The sequence below is a fragment of the Manihot esculenta genome, chromosome 10, assembly GCF_001659605.2.
Source record: "Manihot esculenta cultivar AM560-2 chromosome 10, M.esculenta_v8, whole genome shotgun sequence".
NCBI classification, from domain to species: Eukaryota; Viridiplantae; Streptophyta; class Magnoliopsida; order Malpighiales; family Euphorbiaceae; genus Manihot; species Manihot esculenta.
Window position 1 is genome coordinate 13,733,869 of NC_035170.2, and position 23,457 is coordinate 13,757,325.

A 23,457-nucleotide genomic window follows, 5' to 3' on the forward strand; every position below is an offset into this window, starting at 1 on the left:
TTAACGACAGTTCATAAACAAATGAAAATAAATAAAAGTAAATCTAAAATAAAAATAAAGCAAAATAAAATTCGAGTAAGAAAAAAAGGCAACATAATCACCCAAAAAAAAACAAGCAACCAAGTCGTAAAATCACAGCTAGAAAAAAATGAATCCACACCGAAAAAACTCAAAGAAATATTTCCACTCCCTACCCTTTTCTCTCTCTACCTTTCTCTTAATCTCCCCTAAAAAAACTTCAATGTAAGTTATATTTAATTTTATTTTATCTCAATTAATATACTTTTATATAATTAAATAAATAAATAAATAAATAATATTTTTTTTATATTTTATGTAATTAATTGAAATGAATAAATTAGATTAATAAAAAAAATTATATTTCTTAACATATATGAAAAAATAGAGTAAAAAAAATTATAAATAAAAATATAATGCATTCAATATAAAAAGTTTAATTAATAAATTTTTATAAAATTGAGAGATTTTTTAATCTCTTATTTGAATGGTCAAATTTTAAAGAAATTTTAAAAAATGATTTTTATATTTAGAAAAATTAATAATATAAAAATTCAATTCTGAAAATTAAATTAAATGATTTTTAATTTAATAGTCACTATTAATCTAATACATTTATAATTAATAAAATTTATTATATTATTTTATTAATTAAAAATAATTTTTATATTTTTAATTATAAAAAATTTAAATTTTAAATATTATGAAGTATTCATAATTATTTTTCTGATAATGATTATTATTTATAAAAATAAATATTTATGTTTAGTATAAACATAATAAAAATGGTGAATAAATTAAATTAATTTAAATTTTATTATTAATTTATTTAATATAAAAGATTTTGATTGAATTTTATTATATTTAAATTGATTTTAAATAAATAAATTTTTTTATAATTAAAAAAATTAAATTCTATTAATAAAAGAATTGTATATCAAATAAGAGATAAATGATTTAAGATAGATAATAAAATATTTAATATTTAAAATTAATGGAAAAGTCAAATTAATAAATTTTTAAAATTTAAATGATATTTTTAAGTATTTTTTAAAATATAGAACATTTAGTTTTTCTTTTTAAAGAGTAGTAATACTTTTTCCTGAACTCTGACAACAAAGGAAGAAAGAAAGCCCAGACGTGGCACCCAAAGCTGCAACAGCTATAGCGACTTTCTTCTCCTCTTCTGCTTTACATTTGCTGCACGGACGCAAGCTCAACCGCTCACTCTCTCTCCCTCTCTGCGTATTTGTTCAAGGGGCAGAGACTTCGATGATCCACCTCCGCTGTTGCCTTTGTTGCAGTATTTGTGATTGCTGATTAGAATCCTCTTTTCTCTCAAAGTTGACTTATCAAATTCTGATCATGGCCATGGATGTTTCATCCTTGCAAAATATGTAAGTCTTTTATTTTTTAGCTTGGATTTGTTGATTTTATTGGAATTTTAGATAACTATATAGATCAGCACTTCTAATTCTGTTTTTTGATCAGTGAATTTCAATTGGTTATAGAAAGTGTTACGGGATAAAGGACTCTGTTTCCGCTGAATTTTGAAAAGCTCTTTTCTTTTTTTTTTTAACCCATGAAAAATGCTGTTATGCGCTCTTTTGCTTTCTTAAAATATATTCAAATTGTTGTTCCATTTTGCAAGTTATAGAGTGCCCCGAGTAGGAATTTGGTGATCAAACGACGGAATTGGTTAATAATACAGTCGGTCCTTGACCTTCCGAGTCTGGCTTACAATTTTATATATATTTGGCCTCCTTTTCTACCAACTAATTTTACAAATTTGCCTTTTTGGTTCAAGGTACTAGTCTATTTTAATGCAGCACCATTTGCCTCTTTTTTTTTTTTTAATGATTATTTTTTAAATTAATTTTTAGCTTGTCAATTGCTACTTGCCTATGAACATGGAAACTTGCAAATTTTCAGTTCTGAAGCCAAGAATCTAAAAGCAAGGTAAGAGAGTTGAATTCAAACTACTGGTTTTACAATGGTTGCAAGCTGCAATATAACGTCCATAGTTATTTTTTTGCAATCCCTAATCACAATTTCATACCGCGATTTATATACATCAAGTTTTTACACGAATTGACAAGTTGAAGTTGAAGCTGGCTGGTCATTGAGTATGAGAAAAAATGATCAAAAAAGGAAAAAAATAACCAAGTTTGCTACTTTTTTTTTCTGACCTAAAAGTGCAGAATAACAAACAGTTTCTTAATTACTAATGTAGTCATTGCTCTTTCAATGCCAATAAAATGTTGATTTGTTAAACTTCTACCATTATATCTTTCTTGGCTTTTGTTTCAGTTATGTTGATTCCTGTGAAAGACATGGGGTCCTACCTAATGCTGCGATTTTATCTGGCTTCTTCAAGGTAGGTGTTAATTGGAATTACATCACCTCTTGTTTATTCAATAAAGCCCGAGCAAACATTAATTTTTAATTTATATATTGCTTATCTGTTGGAAGTGGTGCCTTCACTATTTAATTTAATCTAGCACCATTCTTTCCCCTTCTTTTTTCCATCAATGGAAATAAGAAGTTGAATCTGATCAATACTTCACTGTTCAGGCTGAGGTCAAAAAGACTTGCAACGAATTATGTAGCTTGGACATATTCTTGGACCAACTTAATGATTTTGACTTTCCTCCTCTTCTCGATGTTTGTTTGTCAATTGAAACTTCTGAGATTGAAGCTGTTGACATACATAATGGATCATCACGTGTGTTGAATGGAGACTATGCTTTATCTTTGATGCGTGCATTTAATCAAAAGCTTCGAGTGGTAGATCTTCAGGATTCATTGTATGGAAAGGACTTCTTAAGGTATATGGTTGTTCATCCAATTTCTTGAGAAAATTATCTCATTTTGTATTTCATTTAATGTATTTATGCATCTTTCTTGTCACTTTTTAATGAAAAACTAGTGTAATTGTATTTAGGGAAATTACTTAATTACATTGAGAGTTAGACCGGAAAAAAACTTACTTCATTGCTTTTTTAAAAGTGAACTAAATGTTTCTAATTTTCTAATTTCATTCCACATCATTTCATATGCTAAAATATTATTTTTCTCCTTAACCATTAACCTTTTGAGTTTTGAAATCAAATAACTTCTGAATCCCTGAAAAGTAGAAACTTGTAAGGTGAGGACTTATAGTTTCACAGGTGTCGTACTAAGTACTTGTTTGGTTTTGAGGTTCAAACCCCTTTTTTTGTTTTTTTCTGGGTGGGGGCTGGGAGCTTACTTGTAGATGTTATTGCAAAAGCCGTCTGAAACTGCTCTTAGTTGTTTTTTAGGACTTTTTATGACTAAAACATATAAAACTAACTTCAAAGTGAAATTTATTACTTCTGGATTACTGCTGAATGTACTGAAGGAATATGAAAAAGTACAAATAATAGCATGTGCAAAGTAACATAAAATTATCATCTTTAAAATATAAATGTTTTCAAGATCTTTTTTATTTTTTCGATAACTTACTCATGTTCTATTTTGTGTTATGTTTTTATGATATAATTTGTCATACTTATTGTAACATTAACAAAATAATTGTTTTGTGCTATTGTATGAATTTCATCCTTACTTCCTTTTTTTTTAAAATAACAACTATAAACGTGGCTACATATAAATAAGGAAAAGTAGAGTATGATGTCAACCACAATATATTCCATAAGTAGCTTAAAAAAGAAAATATATAGAAAGGTGAAAAAAGGTATAAATAGAAAGAAACGTTATGAAATTGCCATAATTAAGCATGGATCGACGAATACATTAAAGCATATTTCCACTTTCATTGTTGTTTTAAAAAAAATACTTTCATTGTTCTTAGCAATAATGAAAACTCAAATAATAGTAATAATAATAATAATTCCACTAATTTTTTTTATGTGCTAGCTAAATGTTTTTTGAAGTCCAATTTTATTCTTAAGAACTCAAATATTAAAATTTGGTATTATTCATTTAGATAAAAAAAGATAATTTCATATCCCAATAAATTAAATCCAAGTCAAGAGTTTGAAATTTAATAATAAATTAAATAATCTCATGTGAAATTAAATTGAGATATTACTATTACTTATTCATTCATCTATTTTTTGTTATTTAAATTGGATCTCATTTTACCTTTATATTTAATTTTTCTGACATTTTAATTTATAAATTAAAAATGATCAAATGATTGCATTTTATGAAAACATAAATAAATTATTAATATTTAGTGTAAGTAAAAAAAAAAGAAAAGAGGAAAGGTAATGCAGTTTGCCAAGTAAACAGTGTGGTAGGACAATGGAAAGAGAAGTAATTAAGATTAAGGATGTGGCGGGTTAGTACAAAATAAATTTTGTTAAAAAAATACGTTAATATATGTACAGGGGAAAGAGTGTACTTTTACTGTTCTTAGAAACAGTAAAAGTGCGCCACTTTTAGTATGTTATAATAATTTAACTCATCAAGAGTTTTTAGAAGTTATGTCTCAATTGCCATTTTGAACAATAACTTTCTGTGGTATCTTATCAGCATGCATTGTTGATTTGTTTAAACATGTCTTTGCAGGACAATTTTCTCTTTGCATATTGTTTGAATTCCTATCCAATATGATTTATTGTTGTTCTACCTTTTTTTCTGAATATTTCGTTTGACTTTTATTTTTATTTTTCTTTCTTCATATATATTTTCCATTAACATTTGTTGTGAAGCACCATTTTGGGTACATTATTATTAGTTTGGGTTTCATCATCAGGGAACTCTCTCAAGGAGGGTTGACATGCCAAGTTTTAAACTTGAGATCTTCACGTTTCCGAAAGCTCAACATGGCAGGGGAATTCATGCGAATATGCACCCTTAATCTTGATTTCAATACCTCACTTTCTAGCTTCCGCGAGGATTGTTTTACTTGCATGCCCAATCTAAGTTGCCTATCAATGTGTGCAACAAGAGTTGCAAATTTATGGACAACCATTGCAGCACTTTCTAAACTCTCGTCTTTGGTGGAGCTGAGGTTTCAAAAGTGGATGTGCTGTAATGAGGCTGGGTCTTCTTCGGCACCATCTGGTGATAAGTCAGATTATCAATGTGAATTTGGTCAGATGAGCAGTTTTTCCAACAATGAAGCACTGCCCATTGTTAGAAGTGAGCAAACAGATTTTAACTTGGGCACAGAAGAGGCACTCAGGAATATGTTCTCTTTCAATGATGTAACAATAAATCAAGAAGTTCAAAGCATGATGGAAGATTCATCAGATGACAGTGAAGTGGATTTTTCAACTCACTGGCAGGAATTTGAGTACATGGATTCATTGTCTAATGAAACTTCAGCGCGGAACAGACAAATCAATGTGCAGAATGAGGTAAACCTTGTATCTTTTCCCTACATATGGGTCTTTACTCTTTAGTACCTTCTGGGTGACATGAGGCTGTCTTAGCTCTAAGGAAGTGCGGTTGTTTATTTTTGGTTATTGGATTATTATCCAATTCAATAGCATAGCAAATGAAGAATCTTTTATAGGATTTTAGCAAATTTCCAAAGTGCAACAAAATTTTAAGTGATTGCTACATCTGTTCCCTTTTCAGTCCTCTTTAGTTTTATTTGGTAGTGCTGGATTTAATACCAATTCCCTCACCCCCCGCCCCTCCCTCAGAAAAAAAAAAGGCCCACAAGAATCAGATTTTCTTCTTTTTCATTTTGGCATTTGTCCAGATTGTATTTTTAGATTTTCCTCAGATAATGGGTTAAACTACAACTAACTAATTTGCTTTGCATTAAGTTACATTTACCATTTAAATGTAAAAAAAAATAAAAAATATTCATAGAAATATAGCCATCTTTTTAGACATTTTTTAAGCCCATTACAAAAGTAAACATGTGCAAGTTAATTATTTGATTCTTTTTGTTTTGATTCTTTAATTATTTACACAAAATTACTATGTTATATATACTACTTTGAGCATGCATTGTAAGTTCTTTGCTTGATTGAATTGGGAACACCAATATGGAGTTTCCCTTAATAGATTGTGAATGGTAACTGGGAAATATAGAACAAGCCTAGGCAGCAATACGCTTATGTGTGTTTATTTTGCTAATCGTAGTGAATTTCTCAATATGATGTAGAGTTGCTCACCTAATATAGCTAATTCTCTTGTGGTAAATTTTTTTTTTTTGGAATGTGAAAACTATTCATACAATATGATACACTCAAGGAGGAAGATTCAGATTAGGATTCTATCAATTAGGAAGTTTAATACACTGTCATTAAAGAATTTTATTATTTTTATTATTATTTAGGAACTCTATTATGTTCATTATTTTTTTTCTAGTTTTACTATTAATATAATTCCTAAATTGAGTCTTCTTCCAATACTACAGCATCCTCCCTTGGTTGGAGAAAACTCAACCGTGAGTATTGTAATGTTCTCATGTGAAAGAAACAATTTGGTGAAAAAAATTTCATCTTCTTGGATGATAGCAATGTATTTGAAATGAAAAACTTCATATCTTCCTTACCATCTCCCAAAAGATTTAACATGATTTTCAAACTTTACCAGACCAAGGAACCTATGAAGATAGAAGGTTAAACCAAGGTTCAATAGTGGTTTAACCGGTATAATTAAATAAATATTAAATATCTTACAAAATTAATAGCTTCTTTAAAAAAAATAAAAATAATGAATTTTTATAATTAGTTGTTTGATATATTTTATAAATAATTCGGTAAATTACACTTTTAGTTCCCTGAGTTTTAGCGTAATTAACGGATCGATCCCTGTATTTTTTAAATCGAATACTTGAATTTCTTTGTAATCAGTCCGTTCAAATAGGAGGTCCTTTCATCCATAATTTCGTTAGTCAACAAGTCAAAGAGAGAATAAATATTTCAAATATCTAAAATATCTTCATGAACACTTAAATCCTTGCCAATGTGGGTGAAGCATTTTATATTGTATGTTGAGATTATTTATGTAAATAGCCTAGATTTGTAGTGGTAATTAGGGATATGATTGTGTGATATGATTGGGATATGATTAGGCTATAATTAGGGAATTAATTTATTTTCTTACCTAATGTGTACTCTTGTAAGTAGTATATATACCCTAATTGGCTTGAGGGGAATAATAAAGTATTTTCTCTCAAATCTTCTGCTCTCTTTTTCTTACTTCCATCAAAGTTTCATGGTACCAGAGCCAAGAAATTTGGTTCACCTTTGAGTTGCAGATCTGACATCTTGCTTTGGTGACTTTCTGGAAATCAGTTAGTCTCACCACCCAGCCCATTCTCCGCCGGCCTCTGATCCACTTTCCGGCGACCGTTTCACGCCGGTGATTCTTCTCCCAACTTCGCCTGGCGCCGGCGACCAAAGCCTAGTAGGTCCTATCGTTAGATCAGCTCACCTTCACACGTCCTTCATCCACGCTCGGACGCGTGCACCACTTTCCGGTGACCATTTCACACCGGCTATTCTTCTCCCAGCTTTGCCCAGTGCCGGCGACCAAAGCCCAGTAGGTGCGGTCGTCAGATTTACTGTTCACAGGCGTTCTTTTTGGCAGATTCGGCTCCTTTTTGCAGATTCGGGTCCCTACTCGGTCCCTTGTTGTTTCAGAATCTCTCTCGACATGTCTGAGAATCAAAACACCCTCAATACAGATTCAAATTCAGTCTCTATGGCCTAATCAAATATTGCCCATTCTGGTAATTCTTTAACTTATCTAACCAAGTCTTTACCCATTGGTTCATGGATCCTCGACTCTGGTGCTTCTGATCATATCTCTAGTAATCCCTCTATTTTCTCTACTCTTGTTTCACTTTCCACACCATTTAAAGTCACATTAGCTAATGATTCACAAACTCAAGTTAAAGGGATCGGTAACGTATATCTCCTTCCTTCTATCCCCTTGACTAATGTTTTATTTGCCCCAGACTGTTCATACAATCTAATCTCTGTTAGCAAATTGACTAAAGATCTTCACTGTTCAGTCATTTTTACTACTGAATCTGTGGTTGTGCAGGACCGGAGTACTGGAAAGATGATTGGAGCAGGATATGAGTCACAAGGATTGTACTATTTTTCCACTTCAAACTCTTCAATTGCTTTTGTGCCTTCCACCTCCGCTGAACTCATTTATAGTCGTTGGGGACATCCAAGTCTGAACAAGTTACAAAAACTGGTTCCTAGCCTCTCTTCCTTACCTTCTTTAGAATGTGTCTTGTCAACTCGGGAAACAAACTCGAGCTTCTTTTCCTAAGCGAATCAATAATAAGGCTAGTTCTATGTTTGACATTGTTCATTAAGATATTTGGGGTCCAAGTCGGGTTAGTATAACTCTGGGATTTCAATATTTTGTTACCTTTATTGATGACTATTCTCGTTGCACTTGGCTTTTTTTGATGAAGAATCGTTCTGATTTGTTCCTTATTTTTCAAAAGTTTTATGCTGAAATCCATAATCAATTTGGTGTTCGCATTAAGATACTGCGAAGTGATAATGCAAGAGAATATTTGTCTTCTTCATTCACTCATTTCTTGTCTACTCAGGGTATTGCTCATCAAACTTCTTGCTCTTATACTCCACAACAAAATGGAGTTGCCGAATGGAAAAATCGGCATTTAATTGAAACAGCCCGCACTTTACTCCTACATCACAATGTTCGGTTGCGTTTTTTGGGGGAAGCTGTCCTCACCGCCTGTTACTTGATTAACCAAATGCCTTCCTCTGGTTTGCAGCATCAAAGTCCTCAATCTGTCCTATTTCCTAACCAGAATACCACCCAGTTGTCTCTGCGTGTTTTCGGATATATATGCTTTGTTCATGATCATACTCCTGGCAAAGACAAACTCCAACCCAAATCAGTTAAATGTGTCTTTCTCGGCTATTCACGGCTTCAAAAAGGTTACAAATGTTATGATCCTACTACTAACAGATATTTTGTGTCTGCAGATGTCACCTTTTTTGAAACCTCTCCTTACTTTTCTTCTAGTCCAACAACAAAACTTTTGTCCCTATTGCTTTGCCTGTACCTCCGGCTCCTATTTCTTCTTTGCCGCAAGTGTGTCCATCTCCCACTCCTATGCCACCTCTTCAGGTCTATACACGTCGATCTCACCCATCTACTAATAACAATGACATTTCTCTCCCTAATGCAGGTACTTCTAGTGACTCACCTCCCGTTCCGTCATCACCTACTTCGGTCATGCCTTCAACTACAGAAGCTACTCCTCCTCTTGCTCTTCGAAAAGGTATTCGCTCTTCCCGAAATCCTCATCCCATTTATAATTTTGTAAGTTACCATCGTTTGTCTCCTTCCTATTATACTTTTGTCTCTGTTGTGTCTGCTGTCTCCATACCCAAGACAGTTAGAGAAGCATTAGATCATCCTGGTTGGTGTAATGCCATGGTTGAGGAAATGACTGCTCTGCATAACAATGGAACTTGGGAACTGGTATCCTTACCACCTGGTAAGTCTACTGTTGGTTGTCGATGGGTTTACACGGTTAAGGTGGGACCTGATGGCAAAATTAATCGCCTTAAAGCTCGCCTTGTAGCTAAAGGTTACACAGATTTTTGGGCTTGATTACAGTGATACTTTCTCTGTCGTAGCCAAAATAACTTCTGTTCGCCTCCTTATCTCATTGGCTGCAATTAATCACTGGACCCTGCATCAACTGGACATTAAAAATGCCTTTCTTCATGGAGAGCTCGCTGAAGAAGTTTATATGGAGCAACCTCCAGGGTTTGTTGCTCAGGGGGAGTCAGGCTTAGTATGTCGTCTTCGGCGCTCTTTGTATGGGCTAAAACAGTCTCCAAGAGCATGGTTTGGACGATTTAGCACTATAGCTCAACAGTTTGGAATGTCTTGAAGTAATTCTGATCATTCCGTATTTTTTCATTATAATGTTGATAGATGCATCTACTTTGTGGTCTATGTTGATGATATTGTCATTACAGGAAATGATCATGATGGAATCTCTCAGCTTAAGCAACATTTGTTCAGTCATTTCCAAACTAAAGATCTGGGGAAACTGAAATTTTTCTTGGGAATTGAAGTGGCACAGTCTAAAATGGGTATTGCAATTTCTCAACGGAAATATGCTTTGGATATATTGGAAGAAACAGACATGTTAGACTGTAGACATGTGTCCACTCCCATGGATCCAAATGTTAAGCTTGTTCCTGAACAGGGGGAGCCACTTAAAGATCCTACTATTAGTCGGCAAGTTCAATTATCTCACTATCACACGACCAGATATTTCCTTTGCTGTAAGTGTGGTTAGTCAATTTCTTCAAACTCCATACAGTAGTCACTGGGATGCAGTCATTTGCATTCTTAGATATATCAAAGGAGCTCCAGGACAGGGTCTACTCTATGAAGACAAGGGTCACTCACAAATTGTTGGCTATTCTGATGCAGATTGGGCAGGTTCCCCTTCAGATAGACGATCTACTTCAGGATATTGTATTATGATTGGAGGGAATCTCATATCCTGGAAAAGTAAAAAACAGAGTGTGGTTGCAAGATCAAGTGCAGAAGCAAAATATCGAGCTATGGCTTTAGCAACATGCGAACTCATCTGGTTGAAGCAACTCCAGGAATTGAAATATAGTGATACTGGCCAAATGAAGTTGATATGTGATAATCAAGCTGGCCTCCATATTGCATCAAATCCAATTTTTCATGAGGACGAAGCATATAGAGGTGGATTGTCATTTTATTAGGCAAAAGATTGAGTCCGAATGCATTTCTACTAGCTTTGTCAACTCAAATGATCAGCTAGCTGATGTTTTCATAAAATCACTTGGAGGACCACGAATCAAGTATATTTGTAACAAGTTTGGAGCATATGATATGTATGCTCCAGCTTGAGGGGGGGAGTGTTGAGATTATTTATATAAATAGTCTAGATTTGTAGTGGTAATTAGGGATATGATTGTGTGATATGATTGGGATATGATTAGGCTATAATTAGGGAATTAATTTATTTTCTTACCTAATGTGTACTCTTGTAAGTAGTATATATACCCCAATTGGCTTGAGGGGAATAATAAAGTATTTTCTCTCAAATCTTCTGCTCTCTTTTTCTTCCTTTCATCAAAGTTTCATTGTGTAAACTACACTTTAGTCTCTGATTTTAACATAATTAACATATTAGTCCTTGTATTTTAAAATTAAATCCTTAGATACCTCTATATTCAGTTCATCCAAAATTTTAGTTCTTTCATCCATTATAGACATTAATTTGAAGTTAGTGGGTAGTCAAACTTCCAAAAGTACAATTTCTTTCTAAAATACTTTTTGTAAAAATCTATTACCTATTTAAAAGTCACTTGGTACCACTTAAAAATGGCTGAAGTTGTAAGTGTTGTCTGAAAATTTTTGAAATTATCAAGTACTGGAGTACTTTAATGAATAAAAATTGAAGAACAAAAAGTATTAAAAAAATTAGTTGAATATGATAATTTAGATAAAAGTTAATGGGGACATAAGTGTTCTTTCAAATGAAAAATAAAGGATCAAGATGTTTAAAATTTAATAGATGAGGGAAAATGGATGAAATCCTAACTCCTTAATATTTTAATTTAAAAAAGGGACAATAAAGATATTTTCATGCTTTTAATTGCAAGAAATGGATGAAAAGATTGGAATTTAAATGGATTTATCATAAAGGGATTTAAATATTCGATTTTAAAAATATAGAGATAGATCTTTTAATTATATTAAAAATCAAGGACTAACGCGTAGTTTACCCATTTGAAAGGATAATAAAGACATTTTCACACTTTTAACAGTAAAAATGGATAGAAGGACCTCCCATTTGGACGGACTGATTATAGAGGGATTCAAGTGTTCGGTTTCAAAAATACAGGGATCGATCCATTAATTATACTAAACTCGGACCAAAGTGTAATTTATCCTAAATAATAATTAAAATAATTTAAAATTAAAAAGTTTAAATTATAAAATGTACGATAAAAAGTATTTAGAATAAAATTTTCATAGTAATAGATTATTCATATTAATAAAGAATAAGTTTTAAAATATTAAAATTCTATAAAAAAATAGAGAGAAACTTTAAAATTAAAAAGAAAAACGTTAATATGCTAATAAGAAAGGTTACTAGTGCTATTAATTATTCAAAGAGAAGTCTTTATTATTTTTCACACACACATACACATATACATATAAATTGGGAAAGCATTATTACAGCCTCTGGTTGTGGTTGCGGTGGTAAGCAATATCTTTAATTGGCAACAAGCCGTCTAGTGTTCAAGTCCCCCAGCAGCACCTGCTCTCTCTCTCTCTCTATCTCTCTCTCTCTCTCTCTCTCTCTCTCTCTCTCTCCCGGTAATTGGGCCAGTTCATTCTGGTTCAAAGCGGATTTGTGATAATCAGGTTTATGGGTCAGACTAGTATGGTCGGCCAGTCCGGTTAAGTTTTGAAAACCATGGAATATGGATGTGGATTGCATTTTCTGGTTCTGCCACTGCTTTTGATACTTGTCTGGGTCACATCTTAATGTGAAAGAAGAAGGATTTCATGCATTTTATCTTTCTTTCTGCTTTTTTTTTTTCAGCTCTGCTCTGCTGTACTTTTTCCTTGTTTCTTTACCTCTTTTTTTTTTTTTTTTTTGGGGGGGGGGGGGGGGGAGTCATTATATGGGTGAAGTATCAGATGTTTTGTGTTGGTTTAATGTTCTTCTCATGCCATTCTATCCCTACTTAGTATTTCTAGATTATGAAATATTAATTTTTATATTCCATGCTGGATTCATGCTATTTTCTTATGTTATCCATTTCCGTTCACTTTGAAGTCCTGATCTCCAAATTTCTAATTTATTCTAGGTGTCTTTTGGTACTATGTGCAATCACAGTGAAGAATCCTTGGCAGGTGCTTTTACAAGGCATATTGCAGATGTTGCTTTGAAGTATATTTCATGTCATGCTTCGCCCATATGCTATGAGAAGCATTATAAAGAATACATGATAGCTTCATTGCCCCATTTGAAAACTTTAGATAACTTGCCAATAAGAAAGATTGACAGGGAAAGGGCTGCTGTTACATATTCACAATATTTTGAGTACTTACCATACAATCGAAAATATAAAGAGAGTGTTGTTCATATTTTGAATAAGCGTGAAATAAAGGAAAGTCGTACTTCTTTGCAGACTAAGAACCATAAGCCTTCATATCCTTGCAGAAACTCACAATCCTTCTATACCCGATCTTTTTGTGCTGCTAAAGTGAGTTCTTCAGCTTGGCCTTCTTTGCATCCACTTTCTGTGTCAGGTGGTGATTTGGGGGGTGGAAGAAGGAGCTTTCGACCAAGACAGTTTGAGTATCATCCTTCTATCTCTAGCCTTTTGGTATTTGGAACTTTAGATGGTGAGGTAGTTGTTGTCAATCATGAGAATGATAAAATAGTTAGTTATGTGCCCTCACTTGGAGCGATGAACAGTGTATTGGGGCTATGCTGGCTCAAGAGTTATCCATCCAAGGTATGTGAATGTTCACTGCATTGAGTGGTAACATGTCTTACTTAGGCTTGACTAAATTATCGCAATTAGTTGTTCATCTTCTTAATTTTCATACTACTATTTCCCAACTGATTAGTCTTTCCAAGGAAAAAGAGGATGAAATTTAATTGGTTAAAGTTTCTCTGAATAACATTGGTGAGGGTGTATTTAATTTAATTAATTTTTCCCAAAAAGAGTTTCTTCTTTTCACTCTTTCATATATGTAGTCTGTATGGATATATATTTTGCAATTATTGCTAGCTCAAATTCTAGAATATGATGTCATCATGCTTTAATAGTGTTGTGCCCTTACAGAAAACCATTTGAGCCTTAAGATAAGTTTAACATTGGCTATCACAAGGAGCTTGTAGGTTTATACATATAAGCCTCAGAATATTATTGTAACTACCTTGGAGGAAAGAAATCCCTTTAAAATCTTGGATGCACATCATATGCCATGGGGGGAAGGGAGAGCTAATTTTAGCACACAAAAAGTCAACCCCCCAAGGGCATGTTACATGAGACCAAACACCCACAGACAAAGAGTTTGCATTGGACAACCTTCATCTTAGACAATGAAAATAGTCTTTACAATATGATCATTTGACATTTTCCATCATGAACCTTCTTAGAGCATTGCTTATGTGATTATCAAGTTCCTCATCATATGACTATTTCTGATTATATTTTGGTTCTTTCTTGTTGAATATCAGCTCATAGCTGGTTCTGATAATGGCTCACTGAAATTGTATGATGTTGAGCATATGATCCCAACACGTACAGGCATGTGTTCAGGTGCTGGCTCAGTCACCTTTGATGATTTTGACCAGTTGACATCTGTTCATGTTAATGCTACGGATGAGCTATTTCTTGCAAGTGGATACTCAAAAAATGTTGCTCTGTATGACATCAATTCTGGAAGGAGAATACAGATGTTCACTGATATGCACAGGGAACACATCAATGTGGTGAAGTTCTCAAACCATTCCCCATCAGTTTTTGCTACTTCTTCATTTGATCGGGATGTCAAACTATGGGACTTGAGACAGAGACCAATACAGCCTTGCTATACAACTTCAAGCTCTAATGGAAATGTGATGGTTTGCTTTTCTCCAGATGATCACTATCTTCTTGTGTCTGCTGTTGACAATGAGGTATTTTTTTAGTTGATTTTATTGCTTGATTTGATTATGAATGCATTTCCATAATTTGGAATTGCATATGTGGCCCCCATGAATCGTTTTTTCTTGTTTATGATTTGCACTCAATGATACAGGGTATTGATGCATGTAAAGGTTAGGATTCCACCACCAGCCTATTAAAGCCTTTCTTGTTAGAAAGGATGTGACCAACATGGTTATGCTATTATGCTGCCAATCTATGATTGGGCTGGCATAGACCTATTCATGTGTCTGGGAACCTTGTCCAGTCAGAAATTTTCTGTTTTTGCTCATTGGTATCTTTTTCTCTTGAACTTCACCTAGTATATGAAATATGTTGGGATGGAATGGGTTTGTCATTTAAGCCTCCCCCAGATTACGTAGTATCTTACATAAGAAGATGTTATATTATGTTATATTTAGTTGTAACATTAAGAACAATATGTTATATGCTAGTTTATTAATACACGTGTGAAAAGGGTTGATAAGGGGACGCAATACCTTATCAGTAACTTCAATTTTTAAGTTGTTCTTGCTAAGTCGGGTAGTGGTTTTGGCATAACATCCACAAAGGTTGGCTTGGTCTTATTCAATGTCATTAGACCTGAATGGTTAGACTTGGCCCAGATTATTGACCAACATAGAAGGTTCCTAATTAGGAGAATAAGATCTTTGGGATCCTAATTAGACTTGATTATAGGGATTTTATTCTCATTATAAATATTCATATTTTAGGTTGATCTTTTGTGTACAAATATTCAAATCTTGTAAAGATTAATTCAATTGGAATAGAATAAAAATTTTCTCTCAAAAATTCTTCATGGTATCAGAATTTTTTTTTTTTTTTTTTTCTGATTTTAGGGTTTAAATTCAATTTATGCTTTTTAGGGTTTCTAAAACCCTAGATTTACCTTTTTGGTACTACCCTATCTAGAGCCTTTTTTTCATCTCACCACCGCCACCAGCAGGGTGGCTGGATCGTCGTCGGACAGCCGTCCAGCTCCGACGCTAGATAGCCACGTGCGTGAGGCTCACGCGCCCTCGCAAGATTCTGCGTCCTTCCAGCGCGCCGGTGCGTGTGATGTTTTCCAATGGTCTTTTTCGATGGCGATTCTTTTCGGCAGATTCGTTTTCAAGTCACCTCTGACTTGTGTGGACCCCTAACTTGGTTCACCTTTTTTCGGCATGAGAGATGTTTTCCAGTAGCTTTTTTTCGACGGTGATTCTTTCTAGAAGACTTGCCTTCAAGTTGCGCCTCTGATTTGCTAGACCCGTGCCTTTTTGCCGGTGAATAATAATTCTTTCTTCAGTAACAGTAATTTCACTGTTTTTTTTATAGAAAAGGGTGGTTTTTCCTTGAAATGGTAGTGACTTGTGTGGGTGATGTAAGGGCTTCTGATAATGTTTTTATTTCGTCTATTGGTTCTACTCCATGGATTATTGATTCTGGTGCAAATAGATATATGACGGGCTCCTCTGAAGACATCGTTAATTATCTTCCATGTCTACAAAAACACACTGTCAGAATCGCAGATGGTTCTTTCACTCCTATCTCTAGAACCAGTTTTATTGTATGTACTCCAAATATCAAGCTATTTTCTGTTCTTCGTGTTCCTCATTTTCCTGTTAATCTTTTATTTGTTAATGCTCTCACCAAAGTATTTAACCGTAAAATTAAATTTTTCCTGACCATTATGTTATTCAGGACCTTCAAATTGAGAAGAGAATTGACAACGATAGACTGCACGGTAGCTTATATATGTTGAAAGGGAATTTGAGTTTGAATTCACTTCGAGCTCTTTTTGGAAGAAATCAGGATGTCAACTAGGAAATCATACAGTGGCATCGACGGTTAGGACACCCATCATTTTTTGTTTAAGAGAAACTCTATCGTAATTTATTTTTCAAGACTTAATATGGTTCTTTAGTTTGTGATACTTGTGAGTATGCTAAGTATATAAGAACCTCTTATCCCTCCGATAACAATAGGAGTACGATCCTTTTTGTAATCATCCATTCTGACATTTGGAGACCTACTCAAACAAGTCTTCCTGTTTGGTAATCGTTGGTTTGTTACTTTTATTGATTATTGTACTCGTATGACTTGGGTTTATTTGATAAAGGTAAAAAGTGATGTGTTTTCTTGCTTTCAATCTTTTCACTATATTGTTTGTACTCAATTTGATGCTCAGATAAAAGTTTTGAAAACTGATAATGGCACAGACTATTTGGATGAACGTTTTTTTGCTTATCTGGAGTCTAATGGAATACTGCATCAAACTAGTTGTCTTTATGAAAGGAAAAATAGGCACCTGTTGGAAGTAGCCAGATCTCTCCTTTTCACTTTGAATCTTTCAAAAACATATTGGGAAGATGCAGTCTTAGTTGTAACTTATCTCATTAATAGAATGCCTTCAAAACTCTTGCCTTTAAAAGCCCTTTAGAGGTGCTGCAAAGGAAAAATGCTTATACTGTTCTACCAAAAGTGTTTGGATGCACGTGTTTTGTTCATACTAGTACAGGTGGAAAGTTTGATCCAAGGGCTCTTAAATGTGTGTTTGTTGGGCATTCTCCCACACAAAAGGTTACAAATGTTACCACCCTCTATCTAGAAAATACTTTGTTAGTATGGATGTTACGTTTAGAGAGACTGAATCTTTACTTCAGTACTATCCTATCACCTCTTCAGGGGAGGACAATGAGAAAGAAGAGATCATTCCTAGTTCTAACTCTATAACATTTTACTCTAGAGGAGACTACTATACAGGGGAGACTATTGGTGACCAAATTGGGCATTTGGATAAATCAAATTTAAGGAGATACTTAAGAAGAGAGAAAACAGAAGCAAAAAAAGTCATTGTGCAGCCTGCTCAGTATCATGAGTCTTCCTCTTTTCCATCTAGTGAGTCATCCCTAAACCTATTGATGATTTAAATAAACCAATTGCTCAAAGAAAAGGAGTTAGGTCTTGCATAAAGCACTCTATTTCTTAGCTTTCTCTCGTATAATTCTTTGTCTCCATCTTATAGAGTCTTTGCCTTTTCTATTTCCTTTGTGTCTATCTCCCAGGATTGGAAGGAAGCTCTCAAAGATTCTAATTGGAAGAGGGCAATGAATGAAGAAATAAAAGTCTTAGCTAAAAATAAGACCTGAGAGTTGATGTCTCTTCCACTTGGAAAAAAACCAATTGGCTGTAAATGGGTGTTCACTGTGAAACACAAAGCAGATAGATCAATTGAAAGATTCAAGCCCAGACTAGTTGCCAAGGGATATACTCAAACCTATGGAGTGGATTACTAGGAGATATTTGCCTCTATTGCCAAAATGAACTCAATCAGAGTATTGCTATCTTCCGCTGCCAACTTTAACTAGGACCTATAACAATTTGACATGAAAAATGCATTCCTCCATGGTGATTTGGAAGAGGAAGTGTACATGGAAATATCTCTTGGATTTGCTGATGAAAAAATACAAAGAAAGGTATGCAGGCTAAAGAAGGCTTTGTATGAGTTGAAGTAGTCACTCAGAGCTTGGCTTGATCGATTCAGCAGAGTTATAATTTCTTTTAGTTATCAATAGAGATATGCTAACTATACCCTATTTATCAGACATCACAATGGTAAAATTACTTTTCTCATAGTCTATGTTGATGACATAGTAATGACCGGGGATGACACTGAAGAGATGACTCGGTTGAAAAAGCTTTTGGCTTAAGGGTTTGAAATTAAAGATTTAAGAAAACTGCAATATTTCCTGAGAATCGAGGTTGTCCGGTCAAAGAAGGGAATCTTTATTTCTCAAAGAAAAAACATTTTGGGTCTTTTGAAAGAAACTGATATGTTAGATTGCAAACCAGCAGAAACTCCCATTGAGAGCAATCACAAGCTACAAGTAGCGATTGGTGAATTAGTGGATATTGGCAGATATCAGAAGTTGGTAGGCAAACTAATTTATCTATCGCATACTCGACCAGACATAGCATATGTAGTCAGCTTAGTCGGTCAATTTATGCATGACCCTCGTGAGTCTCACATGCAAACTGTTTTTTCCATTTTGCGATACTTGAAGTCTGCTCCTAGAAAAGGTCTCTTATTCTCTGTTGACTTATTTACTAATCCTAGCTGATTCTAGAGATTTGATTTGATCTGATTAGGATCCTTAATTATCTCTGTAATTATTATTTGATTATTTGCTTCCTGTTTTGGTATGATTCTCTGTGTATAAATAGTCATATAGACCAATTGTAAAGATCAAGAGTGAAATACAAGAATACTCAAAATTTTCCCAAAATTCTTCATGGTATCAGAGCCTTTTCCTGATTTTTTGGGGCCAAATTCAATTTTTCATTTTTAGGGTTTCAAAACCCTAGATCTACCATTTTTGGTACTAACCCATCTAGGAGCCTCTTATTCTCTCACCGCCGGCACCAGGAGAACCACTGGACTGCCGCCGGCCGAGGAAAAGCCTGCGCGTGAGGCTCACGCGCCAACCCTTCCCGGCGTGTGACACGTCGCTTCCCGGCGCATGATCCATTGTCTGTCACTGTTTCGCCGCTCCGATCACTCCGGCGACGATTCCGACCATCTTTCCGGCCCTCCCGTGCTGTTACCCGGCCTTTTGGTGAATCAATTGGGCTTTCTTGTGTGTACAATCTTGAGTACCTCCTATTCTTTCACTATTCATAAATCTTTACTATGGCAGAAGGTAAAAGGATCTCGATTCCTAACTCTGATAATCCTTCCTTGCAAATTAGTCCCATAAAACTTGATGGAACCAATTATCTTGCTTGGTCAAGGTCTTGTTTGTTGTTTATCAAGGCTAGAGGACTGCAGGGTTATGTCACTGGTAATAAAAAGCAACCTGATGAGAGTGATCCAAATTTCCTCAATGGGACTCGGATAATTGTCTTGTTATGACATGGTTACTGAACTCTATGCTACCTCATATCTCTAAGTCCTATTTGTTAATTGATACTGCTGCAAAAATATGGAAAGCTTTGTCCTTAACTTATTCCAAGATTGGGAATGATGCCCAAATTTATGATATTCGGAATAAGATTCATGGTACCAAGCAAGGAGAAATGACTATCTCTCAATTTTATTCTGAGTTATGTGGCTTATGGCAGGAGCTTGATTACTATCAAGACTTCCAGGCAGACTGCACTGGAGATGCAGTTAAATTTCGACGAATGATTGAAAAGGAGCGGGTCTATGATTTTCTTGCAGGGTTGAATAACGAATATGATCCAATTCGGGTCCAAGTGTTGGGAAGAAATCATTTTCCTTCTCTAGAAGAGGCCCATGCCCATGTTCAACAAGAGGAAAGTCGTCGACATGCTATGCTCCATACTGCACCAGTTGAAAAGGCTGGGTTGACTACTAGTTTGAGCACACCACAGCCTCCTACTTCTGAGAAAGATCACTTACACTGTGACTATTGTGGGAAATCGAGGCATACCAAAGAGACTTGTTGGAAGTTACATGGTCGTCCCACTAGAGGTTGTGGAGGAAAACGAGGTACCTCCAAAAATCAAGCTAAGTTAGCAGAAACTGTGGAGGAGCCCTTTAAGGAGACAACAACGACTGAGTTTCTTTCCCCTAATGAACTTCAGAGTCTCAAGCGGCTCTTGTCTCATATTGACACCTCTTCATCCTCTGGTGCCACATCTAACTTTGTAAAGTCAGGTAATGCTTTCTCTTTTAATAATGTTCCATGGATTATCGATTCTGGTGCGAATAGACATATGATAGGCTCTTATAAAGGTTTTCTCAATTATTCTCCTCTAACCAAAGATAGTGTCAGAATTGTTGATGGCTCTTTTACTTCCATATCCGGAATAGGTTCTTTTATTTGCACATCCAACATTAAATTATCATCTGTTTTTCATGTTCCCCACTTTCTTGTCAACCTTTTATCTGTCAGTGCTATCACCAATGCTCTTAACTGTAAAATTGAATTCTTTCCTGATCATTGTGTTATTTAGGATCTTCGCACAGGGAAGATGATTGGCAATGGTAGGCTGCATGATGGCTTATACATGTTGGAGGGTAATCCGGCTTCTTCGATACCTCAAGCCTGTTTTGGAGAAAATAAGGATGCCAATCGGAAAATAATACAGTGGCACCGGCGGTTAGGACATCCATCATTTTTTGTCTTAGAAAAACTTTATCCTGAGTTGTTTGCTAAAACCCAGTTTGGCTCTTTATTTTGTGATGCTTGTGAGTATGCTAAACATACTAGAACATCCTATCCTTTGAGTCATAATAAAAGTCAAATTCCTTTTGCAACTATTCATTCTGATGTTTGGGGGCCTACTCAAATGGTCTCCTTATCTAGTAATCGATGGTTTGTCACCATTATTGATTGTTGCACTCGAATGACTTGGGTCTATTTGATTAAAGCTAAAAGTGATGTCTTTTCTTGTTTTCAATCCTTTCATAAGATGATTTGTACTCAGTTTGATACTAAGGTGAAAATTTTGAGAACTAACAATGGAAGAGAATACATGGATAGTAGCTTTTCTGCTTATTTGGAGAGTAATGGGATAATACACCAGACTAGTTGTCCTTATACTAGTGCTCAAAATGGCGTTGCTGAGAGGAAAAATAGGCATCTATTGGAGGTAGCTCGATCTCTTATGTTCACCATGAATCTACCCAAAGCATATTGGGGAGATGCAATTCTTGCACCTGCTTATCTTATCAATAGAATGCCTCTCAAGACCCTTGACTTTATGAGTCCTTTGACGGTTCTACAAGGGAAGAATTCATACGTTGTTCCACCAAAAGTATTTGGGTGTGTTTGCTTTGTCCATACTAGGATGGCAGGAAAACTGGATCCCAAGGCCCTTAAATGTGTGTTTGTTGGGTATTCTCCAACACAGAAGGGATACAAGTGTTATCATCCTCCCTCTAGGAAATACTTCGTTAACATGGATGTTACCTTCCGAGAAACTGAACCCTACTTCAATACCACCCACTCACCTCTTCAGGGGGAGAATAATGAGCAAGAAGAGGTGATCCCGAATTCTGTGATTCTGAATGATATGGTCCAACTAGAAAGTTTGAGTTCTAGTAGACAGGGGGAGATGTCCAATCAGGGAGAGAGAACTGGTCGTTTGGACAAGCCAGATTTGAGAAGGTATTTAAGACGAGACAAGGCAGAAAAAGCCATTATGCAGTCTACTCAGAGTCAAGAATCTTCTCCTGGTGAGTTACCTAGTCATGAATCTTCTTCTGATGAGTTACCCACAACTCTTTCTTCTGATGAGTTACCCACAACTCTTGAATGTTTCAATGACTTAGATAAACCTATTGCACAAAGAAAAGGGGTCAGATCTTGCACTAAACACCCTATTTCTAACTTTGTTTCTTATGAATCTTTATCTCCTTCCTATAGAGCCTTTGCTTTGTCTATTTCCTCTGTGTCTATTCCACAGGATTGGAAGAAAGCTCTTGCAGATCCTAAATGGAAGAAAGCAATGATTGAAGAGATGAAAGCATTGGCTAAAAATGAGACTTGGGAGCTTGTCACTCTCCCACCTGAGAAGAAACTCGTTGGCTGTAAATGGGTGTTCACAGTGAAACACAAAGCTGATGGCACAATTGAACGGTTTAAGGCCAGATTGGTTGCTAAAGGATTCACCCAAACCTATGGAGTGGATTACCAAGAGATATTTGCCCCAGTTGCAAAAATGAACTCAATCAGAATTTTGTTATCTTGCGCAGCCAACTTGGACTGGGACTTGCAACAGTTTGATGTGAAGAATGCTTTCCTCCATGGAGATTTAGAGGAAGAAGTGTTCATGGAAATTCCTCCTGGGTTCGCTGATGAGAAGACACAAGGAAAGGTGTGCAGGTTAAAAAAGGCCTTGTATGGGCTAAAACAATCTCCCAGAGCTTGGTTTGACAGGTTTAGCAGAGCCATGATGTCCTTTGGTTACCAACAAAGCAATGCTGATCACACTCTGTTTATCAAACATCATAAGGGTAAGATCACCCTTCTTATTGTGTATGTTGATGATATAGTGATGACAGGTGATGACAAAGAGGAAATGGCTCAACTAAAGAGGTTGTTGGCCCAGGAATTTGAAATTAAAGATTTGGGAAAACTGTAATATTTTCTAGGTATCGAGGTGGCTAGATCAGAAAAAGGAATTTTCATCTCCCAAAGAAAGTATATTCTGGATCTTTTGGAAGAAACTGGTATGATGGGGTGTAAACCAGCAGAATCTCCCATTGAAAGTAATCACAAGCTGAAAGCAGGAACTGGTGAGTCCGTGGATATTGGAAGATATCAGAGATTGGTAGGAAGGTTGATTTATCTCTCACACACTCGACCGGATATAGCCTATACTGTTAGCTTAGTCAGCCAATTCATGCATGACCCTCGCGAGACTCATATGCAAGCTGTACTTCGCATCTTGAGATGCCTAAAGTCTGCGCCAGGGAAAGAGCTTCTTTACTCCAAACATGGTCACCTCCGAATTGAAACTTTTACAGATGCAGATTGGGCAGGATCTCTCGATGACAGGAGATCCACCTCTGGCTACTGCACAGTTGTGGGAGGGAACCTTGTCACCTGGAGGAGCAAAAAACAAAGCGTTGTTGCTCGATCAAGTGCGGAAGCAGAATATAGAGCAATGGCCCAAGGAGTATGTGAATTCTTATGGTTGCAGAAGTTATTGGGAGAGTTGAGATTGTCCGAGAGAGACAAGATAACCTTGTATTGTGACAATAAAGCTGCTATAAGTATAGCACAAAATCCAGTCCAAC

At 35.2% G+C, this 23,457-nt stretch overlaps 3 protein-coding genes across 5 annotated transcripts in view; all 3 read left to right on the plus strand.

Annotated features, from left to right (window-relative positions):
* Positions 1 to 1,118: 1,118 nt before the first annotated feature.
* LOC110623972 overlaps positions 1,119 to 23,457 on the plus strand; it is a 33,858-nt gene continuing 11,519 nt past the window's right edge. For 2 of the 3 annotated variants that reach the window (XM_043961005.1, XM_043961007.1), the window contains exons 1-7: positions 1,119 to 1,415; positions 1,902 to 1,977; positions 2,329 to 2,395; positions 2,593 to 2,846; positions 4,763 to 5,369; positions 12,852 to 13,505; positions 14,237 to 14,677. In XM_043961005.1, the coding sequence (XP_043816940.1) occupies positions 1,394 to 1,415; positions 1,902 to 1,977; positions 2,329 to 2,395; positions 2,593 to 2,846; positions 4,763 to 5,369; positions 12,852 to 13,505; positions 14,237 to 14,677 (2,121 nt within the window). In that variant the 5' untranslated portion in view covers positions 1,119 to 1,393. The remainder of the gene's footprint in view (positions 1,416 to 1,901; positions 1,978 to 2,328; positions 2,396 to 2,592; positions 2,847 to 4,762; positions 5,370 to 12,851; positions 13,506 to 14,236; positions 14,678 to 23,457) is intronic. The other variant, XM_043961008.1, reaches the window with a different exon arrangement.
* Positions 9,082 to 9,585, plus strand: LOC122724902 (uncharacterized mitochondrial protein AtMg00820-like). Its single transcript, XM_043961010.1, has one exon. It carries the CDS (start codon positions 9,082 to 9,084, stop codon positions 9,583 to 9,585), a length of 504 nt encoding a protein of 167 aa, XP_043816945.1.
* Positions 10,146 to 10,727, plus strand: LOC122724901 (secreted RxLR effector protein 161-like). The gene has a single exon (XM_043961009.1). It carries the CDS (start codon positions 10,146 to 10,148, stop codon positions 10,725 to 10,727), a length of 582 nt encoding a protein of 193 aa, XP_043816944.1.